The sequence below is a fragment of the Ursus maritimus genome (assembly GCF_017311325.1).
Source record: "Ursus maritimus isolate PB19 chromosome X unlocalized genomic scaffold, ASM1731132v1 scaffold_X1, whole genome shotgun sequence".
Taxonomy (NCBI): domain Eukaryota; kingdom Metazoa; phylum Chordata; class Mammalia; order Carnivora; family Ursidae; genus Ursus; species Ursus maritimus.
In genome coordinates, this window is record NW_024423319.1 from 98,493,490 (window position 1) to 98,502,432 (window position 8,943).

Here is an 8,943-nt window from a genome sequence, read left to right on the forward strand (position 1 = left end):
CAATCATTTGGTATCGGTTGAGACCTGTTTTGTGTCCCAGAACATGGTCTATTCTTGAGAATGTTCCACGAGCATGAGAATAGAATGAGTATTCTTTGGTTCTGGGGTGTAGTGTTCTATATATATCTATGAGGTCCAACTCTTGTTTAGTTGGCATTCAAAGCTCTTGTTTTCTATGTTGGTTTTCTGCTCCGGTGTCTGTCTATTGCTGATAGTGGAGTGTTGGAGGGTCCCCCCTACTATTAACGTATTTTTATCTATATGTCTCTTTATTGTGGTTAGAATTGGCTTGTGTGATCCTGTGATCTGGGGATGAGCTCACATCAGGTCTTCTGCCTATGGCTGCTTCTTCCTCTCCCACTCCCCACAGCTGTGTTCCCTCTCTCGCTGGCTGTCTCTATCTCTGTCGAATAAATAAATAAAATCTTAAAAAAAAAAAAAAAATTGGCTTGTGTATCTTGCTGCTCCCCTGTTGGGGGCATATATATTTATAATTGTCATATCCACTTGTTGGATACATCCTTTAAGAATCATATAGTGCCCTTCTGTGTCTCTAACTATAGTCTTTAGTTTAAAATCCAATCTGTCTGATATGAGGATTGCTACCCCAGCTTTCTTTTGAGGTACACTGGCGTGAAAGATGGTATTCCATCCCTTACTTTCAGTCTGAATGTATCTTTAGTTCAAAATGAGTCTCTTGTAGACAGCAAATGAATGGGTCATGTCTTTTTATCCAATCTGCAACCCTGTGGCATTTTATGGGAGCATTTAGGCCATTCACTGAGAGAGTGATTATTGAGAGATATGTGTTTAATGATGCCATGTTGCGCAGTAAAGTCTTTGTTTCTATAGAATGTGACTTTCTGTTCTGTATCACTCTGTGGGCCTTTTACCTTTGTAGGACCCCTTAATATCCTGGTAGGGCTGGTTTTGTGGTTACACAAAATTGGTCAATGACTGAGCAATTGGAAAGTCTTTTATTTCTCCATTCCATTCTGAATGACATGACCTTGCTGGATACAAGAGATCATGGCTTGCATGTTTTTCTCTGAAAGAGCTTTTAAATCCCCCACCCTTCTCTCATTCCAGGTCTGTGGCAGACAGTCTGACGTAATTCTGATACATTGCCTGGTAGTGAGAAATTTTGCGCCTGGCCTCTTTCAATACTGTATCCTTGGGTCTAATATTTGCCAATGCACTATGACGTGACGTGGTGTTAGGTTTGTCGTGGTTGCTTGGGAGGGTCCTCTCTACTTGCACCAGACAAATGTTTGTTTCCCTTGCTGATTAGGGAAGTTTTCAGCTACAATTTGTTCAAATATCTTTCTAGACCTCTGTTTCTCACCCCCTCGGGATGCCAATGAATTCTGACATTGACGTTTCATTGATCAGTAATTCCTCGAGCCTTACATTCCCGAAGATGGTTTTTTTTGAGTCCAGTGTGCTATTTGCTTTTTCTTCACCTAAACCATCCTCCATCGCTGATACGTTCTCCTCATTCACCCTGGCCGTCAGAGCCTCTGTTTTGATGCATTTGGCTCATAGAATTTTTAATTTCTAGCTAAATTCACTCTCATTTCCACCACTTAGAGATTCTATATTCCCATTAACATTTTCGTTAATACTTTTTCAAGTCTACATCATTGACCATTTGTTGCCTGAATTCATTTCTGATAATTTGGTTATATCCATATCCATTAGTTCTGTGCAGAGGCATACAGACTCATTGTCTTTCCTTTGCTGGGGGTTTCTCCTTCTCGTTTCTGATGAGGGAGGTTGCAGGCAGTGTCCAGAGCCCAAATTATTGACCGGATGGCAGTGTGTACTTGTTTTATAAGGACTCTTAGGGTTGTGGCTTTTGATTTTCAGCCTGCCTTCTGTGTTCTGGGGGAGGGGCCTGCCGCCGCATTCTCAGAAAGCCCTGTTTGGGTAGAGTCTCCGTGTCCCCTGCAGGGAGGATGGGGATGGGCCTCCTGAGCCGGTATTTTCCAGGCTTTTGTTCTCTGCGGCTTTCCTGGCGGTTCTGCTGCCTCTTCTGAGAGTCAGAGCAGCAGTGGCCGAGATCTCAGCCTCTGTCACAGCAGCAGGATGCGGGCTGCTCTCCACTGATGATCTGGCCACTTTAACTCCTGTTTCTGTTGGTGTGCTGCCCACCTGCAGCCCGGGATGTGCGCCCACACCCGTTGTGCCTCATTCTTCCAGGGCCGGCGCCTCGTCACTAATGTTTCTAATCACACCAGTGGCTGCCAGCCACGCCGCTCCCGGTCTCAGTCTGGTTCCAGTGAGCACACAGGAGTTCCGGAGTTCCGTGAGAAGTCTGGTGGCTCGCGTTCCCTGGCTCACAGTCCCAGTCTGTTTTCTTGTGGGTGCCATCTGCGTCCGCCTGCTCCCCTGAGCAGGTGGCTACCACTTCCCGGCGCCCGAACGCGGCGGCTCCCTCCCCCTTCCATTTATCTTCCAATATCTGTGCGCGGTTTCACGGCTCCCCAATTCGTACCTCAATACTCAGTGCTGGAGATGTTCATTTGTAGAGATCCAGATGTATCTTCCTGCGTCTCAGGCTGATTCCGTGGTTGTTTAGGCTGGTCTGGTACCTATCCAGCTCCACTCAGGGGACCGGCTTAAAAAAGGGTCCCCTACTCCTCTGCCATCTTAACTCCGACCCCAAAAGTAATTCTGAACCCCGGGCAAATCCCCCAGCTCCAAACTTGGCATGTCATGCCTTTTGAAATGATTATTTTGATAATGACATCTTCTGGCTAGAAAGTCCAGATACTGGGATTTCTGTAACTGTTAGCGGACCTTGTTAAGATGGCGTTTGTATCATCTGCTGTGATGGAGCAGCGGTCCTGATGATGGACTCCTCCCCTAGCCTCCCAGCTATGGACAGTTGCTGACGCGTGAGGTCCAACAGACACGGAGTGGAACCCCAAGATCCTTCTGAACTGCAGCTCTTGCAGTGCAAGGAGCTGGGATATCTTTGCTCTTTGTCTGCTCCTGCCATGGACAAGGCAAAAAGAGTCTTGGCAAAAACCGGAAACGAAAACAAGACCAAACCCAGAGCCAGTTGCCTGTTTGAAGAGTTTTTGCTTAGATGGTTTGAAAGTGGCATTTAGGGGAGAGGGCACGGTCATCCTTGATACCAAGAGAAACCGTCTGAGGCCTCTCTGTCGGTCAGCAAATAATGGCACCTAAAAGGATGATGTCCGTTCAGTGCCATCGTCCCTGTCTTTTATCCTCAACAGCTTCCTCCTGTGCCAGTCTGTCCTTATTTATTTTTTCTAGAGTGGCCAAAATGTCATTTTAGTAGGGTTTCAGTTTTATTTCTGTTAGCTCTTTATAGAAGCTTGCCTGGTTTTTAATTCTTTCCTTCTTTATTGCCAGACAAAAGGAGAGGGAATATACCACTAGGATACAGAATGGTTTGTAGTAAAAATGAAAGATCGACACAGAAAGAGCATGTGAATCCCCATATCTTGTCTTCAGTGCTGTCGGTTGGCATCGGTGAGCAGTTTTAAAAGAGCCAAAATGATGGATTTTACATCCGAGGAGTGAGGAAGAACCTTGAGAATTTCCAGCCTTTAAACACAAGAGAATCTATAGTATTTTGAAAGAGGAGAACATTCTCTAGCTTCCCTGGGTAATTCACCCTAATGCTTTAACAACTTTCTGCATCAGGAAATTCTGTGTGAGTTACAGCCTAAATTCTTCATGCTGCTTAAGCCTGTTCCTTCTTGTTCTGTCCTCAGTGGAGGGATCGAACAGCTGGTCACAGGCCCCAATGCAAGAACCATTCACATAATTGAAAACTGTTATTAAATTGCCCCTTCAGCCACTCTTTCTTGCTCATTCTCTTTTTTTGTTCATGGCTAAATAATCCCAATTCCCTTAAACTGTTCTCATAGGTCTTTCAAACCCTTTAATTATCCTTGTGCCTTTCTGCCAAGCCTTCTCTAAATTCTGGGTCAGCTGTAGTCCCCAGAACTCGACCGCGTTTTGCGAGGCGGGTTTGAACAGTGCTGAGGGTCACGAGACCATTTCCTCACGCTCTACCCGCTTGCCTTCAGTTATACGTCATAGTCGTGGCGTGGCCTTTTTTCTTTTTTATGGTTTTCCACCTACATTTGTTGCTGACTCATGGTCGAATTTTTACTTTCCATCTTCTGGAATGAATAGAAGCTTTCTATTCTTACCACACTTCCTGTATTAGGCCTGAATTTTTACTCTATAGCATATCTATTAATTCATCATTGAACTCTCATTTCAACCTCAGTCAGAAAATATATATAGGTTCAGATGAAGCGACAGTAAATCCATGCTTAAAATAGGAATGAAGTAGTGATGTTTTTCAATTTACTGTCTTTGTGTGCTGGTTTGTCTCCTCACTAGAAGGTTATTTTGATAAAGTTTCTGGACCAATGGAGCAGGAGGTTGTCAGAGGATGCATTGTAGCTGAAACTTGCAGTTCCTTTGGTACAGTCTGTCGTTGTGTCTTTGTGTACAAGATGGAGAAACGTGTGCAGTAGCCTACATGGTGATAGAACCGTAAGGAGGCCTGGTCTGCCCAGAGAAGGCTGAAGCCTGGGCTTCTGTTGAGCCGAGCTGTTGTACTGTGGCTTCTCTTTGACCTCGGCCTGCTGGATATTTTTACCAGGGACTTTTTGATGAAGACAGAATGCGTGTTTTCAGATGTAAAAATTGTTTAAAAATAAATAAGTTTTAAAAATGTAAAAATTACACAGAGTGGGGAAGAATGGCTCGTCTGTTGGCTGTGAGAGTCAGGATTCTGCAGGATTTTGCTGTGATTGTGCAATGGGCTCAGACTAACAGGAAGTCCTTGATGAAGGTGAAAGAAACCAATCCCAATGAATAAGCAGAGAGTAGAGGAATCACTGGAAACGGCCAAGAGCAGCATTTCCCATTATGCCCACCCCAGCGTTAGTACTTTGTGGTGTTCAGCAGCCTGAAAAGTTTAAAAAAAACAAAAACAAAAGATAAAGGTCTTGGGATCACTGAATAATTAGTGTGGGAAATTCCGAGGTCAAACAAAGTTTAACGTGTTTCTTTACCAACAACCTTCTCAGCTTTTACTATGTTAACCTGCATTAAGCATTTTAAGAGGCAGATACAATGTGCAGTGTTTCCGTAATGAATGTGACCTTCTTTTCAAGAAGCATTTTGTTGGATGACTGATGTGCTGGACGCCCTGGGAAACACTGACCCGGAGATTTTACTTGAGTGGAAACCCTGTGTGAGCTTATGATAAAGAACGAAAGAAAGTCATCCAGGCCTAGTGTCCAGACCAGTAGAGGTACCCTTCCCAGCAGATCATATTTGGAGAGTAGTCTTCTAAAGGGCAGTGGCAAACCAAGGCATGTTCTATGAGGAATAAATAAAAGGAATGGCCTGGTGGGGGGGTGGGGGCGGTGCCTCGGTGGCTCCATCGGTTGAGCGTCTAACTCTTGGTTTCGGCTCAGGTCATGATCTCAGGGTCGTGCGATCGAGCCCCATGCCAGGCTCCATGCTCAGTGTGGGGTCTGCTTGAGGTTCTCTCCCTCTCTCCCTCCCCCTCTCTCCCTCTATCCCTCCCTCTCCCTTTCCCTCTCCTCCCCTTCCCATCTCAAATAAATAAATAAATACAGTCTTGAAAAAAATAAAAGGAAAAGCGATGAAGAGGCCTGGACAGACATGACAGCTCGGGTAAAATATTGAAAGGGCTCCGTAAAGCCTGAGACCTTGTGGATTTCTTGTTGGACAGACAATAGCAGTGAGGGTAACAGTGGCCCCCGTGGGCGTGGCTCTTGCTGTCTGCCAGACACTATGCCATGGGCCTTTCATTTAATTCGCTTAAATCTTAAAACAACCCTATGAGGCAGGTGCTATTCATAGTTCCATCTCACAGTAGGGGAAGAGTAAGACACAGAAAGGTAAATTTAATTCACCAAGGTCACACAGCCAGTAAATGGCAGACCTGGGCCTTGAACTCTTTGTGGTTGGATTCTGCAGCCTCCGCCCTGCTCTGTGGATTTCAGCTGTGTGTGATGAAGCCCTTTTGAAAAGGGGGGGGGAGGGTTACCTGTACTCAGGTGTTCACGATCATCCATTAAGGATGTTGGCTCCCTCCTACGGCTGACGTTTATATAGTGGCTTTAAGAACACACTGGCGTTGCCTAAGAGCTTGGACTCAGTGGTTGTGGAGGGTCTAACAGGTCTGTGGTGCGATTGCAAAAGGATGAGTTCACTTGCATGGGCCTTTTCATCTTTAGGTTCCATGATGTTTTTCCCCAGTTTTCCACAGAATACCTCTCTGATGGCACTCTACACAGAGAAAGTGCTCCGTAAAAGCTTTTGATCACTACCTCGAATTGATGGCGTTTTGCAGCTAGGAAATTCAAGGTCAACTAGCTCATTATAATGTTGTTAAATTTATAATCAGGGGTTACGGCTGAACTAGTGCTGAAGTGGTGAGCTTTGCAAGCCAAATGACCTGTCTGTCCAAACCCTGTTGCCTTTCCGTCTGCAGTGTATGAATAGATTGATCATTAGCAAAATCACATTCCAAGAGAAGCAACATGGGTTTGCAGTGCAGATACTCATTACTTGTTTGATACTAAATAACCCCTCCCTATGTTCAGTTTCAATTGGTCTTGGAATTGGCAGTGTCCTCTGGTTCTTGGCAAAAGCAAATGAACATCCTCTCGGTAGAGAAAGCACTTGCATTCTAGAGCTCACAGTATCTCAGAAAATTTTTTTAAGGTCAATGTAGTACATAATAAAAAAAAATTAAGCACCCAAGAACCCAAGGTGAGTGAGAAACAGCAGAAACAGCAGACTAAAGAAAGCAGCCCTCAAGTAATTTCATATTTGGAATCATTAGACAGATGGGTTTTTGAAAACCATGTTTATTCTGCCTAAAAAAATAACAGATAATGTTGAAAAAAATCTCTGCAGGGAGCCGTACACTTTGTAGAACTGACCTTTAAAATGACCACATAGAACTTGTAGATGTTAAAAAGTACAATAACCAAAATTTAAAGCTTACCGTATGGGCTTAACAGCAGACTGGATGCTACCAAAGAAGTAGGTCGAAGGGATTGTTAGAGATGAAGCACAAAGAGGGCCTGTGCGGAGCAGCACGGGGCCAGGTTGAGAGAGTCTAACAGTTATCTAGCAGAGTTCTGTAAGCGGAAGAGAGAGGAAATGGAGAAGAGGCATTAATTGTTGAGATCGTGACTGAGAAGATTCCAGAGCTGCCCGGAGACGCTAAAGATTCAAGAAGCCCAGTGAATACTAAAAAGTATAAATAAACCCTAGAAACACAACACAAGGGGCGCCTGGGTGGCTCAGTCGTTAAGCGGCTGCCTTCGGCTCGGGGTGTGATCCCGGCGTTCTGGGATCGAGCCCCGCATCAGGCTCCTCCGCTATGAGCCTGCTTCTTCCTCTCCCACTCCCCCTGCTTGTGTTCCCTCTCTCGCTGGCTGTCTCTATCTCTGTCGAATAAATAAATAAAATCTTTAAAAAAAAGAAACAACACAAGATAGGAAAAGGACAGATTACCTTCAAAGGAGCAATAGTCTGCTTTATTGCTGACAATTCTTAACAGTAGCAACAGAGGAAGTAAAATAAAAGTGGAATAATAATTCAGTGCACTAAAACAAAATAAAAACAGACGAAACCAAAAAAAAAAAAAGAAGAAGCCCTTTCAGTCTAAAAATCTATACCCAATGAAGATAGCTGTCAAGTATATGGATTTTAAAAAGAGAGAGATTTTTCAGACCAAACAAAACCTGAGAAATTCTCCTCCAACAAGACACTTACAAGAACTTTCTAAAGGATATACTTAGGCAGAAGGGATCCCAGATGGAAAATGTGAGATGAAAGAAGCAATGAAAAAAAAAGTGGCCAGTATATCGGTCAATCTAACAAAAATTAAAATGCCATCTTGTAGGGTTGACGAAGATGTAATTAAAACGCATGACTGTAGTAATCTATTAGGTGATGGGTAAATATAGTTTGAGTTTTCTAAAATCCGTGGTACTGTTGGGGAGGAATGGTGTTGATGAAATTTAGACTTTGAAGGGGAGAGACAGACGAGCAGCAAGAGGCCACCACGAAAACAGCGCTAGACCAGGAGGTTTGGGTTCTAGGAGCCTCTCGGCTTCTAGTCCCTTGTATGGCCTTTGGAAAAGCTACTTCCCTCATCTGTGTCTCAGTTTTCTTGTCTGTAAAATGAAGCTCTGGGACCCAGTATATTTTAAAGCCTCTTCATTATGATTCTGTGAAACACAGAAATAGATTCTCCAGGGAAAAACAAGGAATCAATAATTCCTGAGTTGGTTTTTCCTTAACGGCCTTTGAAATGTTCTCGATAAGCCCTCGGCGTTTTACTTCTGGCTAACTCTCACGCGTCTCTTCCAAGACTGCAGCTAAAGGGAGTGTCGAGGCGCAGGTGTGTATTTTGCTCGCCTTTCTCCATGTGTTGATTTTGCTTCGCTTTCTTGTCATCAAGCAGCTGAACAGAGTGACGGCAGCTTACCCAAGCCTGAGGGGGCGGGTGGCTCGTGTGGCCACACGGGGGACATTGGCAGAAACAGGCTGTAAAAAGTGGGCCTCATTGCACCACTACCATTCTGAATTTCTTAGTGTCTGGTCTGTACTGACTTGTGCCTCCTTTCCTTTCTCCCCTTCTTTCTCTTCTTGCCCCATGCCCCCCCCCCCTTCGCTCTTCTTCTTGTCCACACAGGCTAATAATAAGCCTGAGATCGAAGCGGCCCTCTTCCTAGACTGGATGCGACTGGAGCCCCAGTCCATGGTGTGGCTGCCTGTCCTGCACCGGGTGGCTGCCGCAGAGACTGCCAAGCACCAGGCCAAGTGCAACATTTGCAAGGAGTGTCCCATCATCGGCTTCAGGTATCTGGAACCCCCCAAATGGCATTTTTTTTT

General features: G+C 44.7%; 1 protein-coding gene across 6 annotated transcripts in view; it reads left to right on the forward strand.

The window, feature by feature from the left end:
- Window positions 1-8,943, forward strand: part of DMD (dystrophin) — a 1,667,815-nt gene that overhangs the window by 1,590,841 nt on the left and 68,031 nt on the right. For all 6 annotated transcript variants that reach the window (XM_040633145.1, XM_040633125.1, XM_040633155.1 and 3 more), the window contains one exon: window positions 8,744-8,910. In XM_040633145.1, coding sequence (XP_040489079.1) covers window positions 8,744-8,910 — 167 coding nt within the window. The remainder of the gene's footprint in view (window positions 1-8,743; window positions 8,911-8,943) is intronic.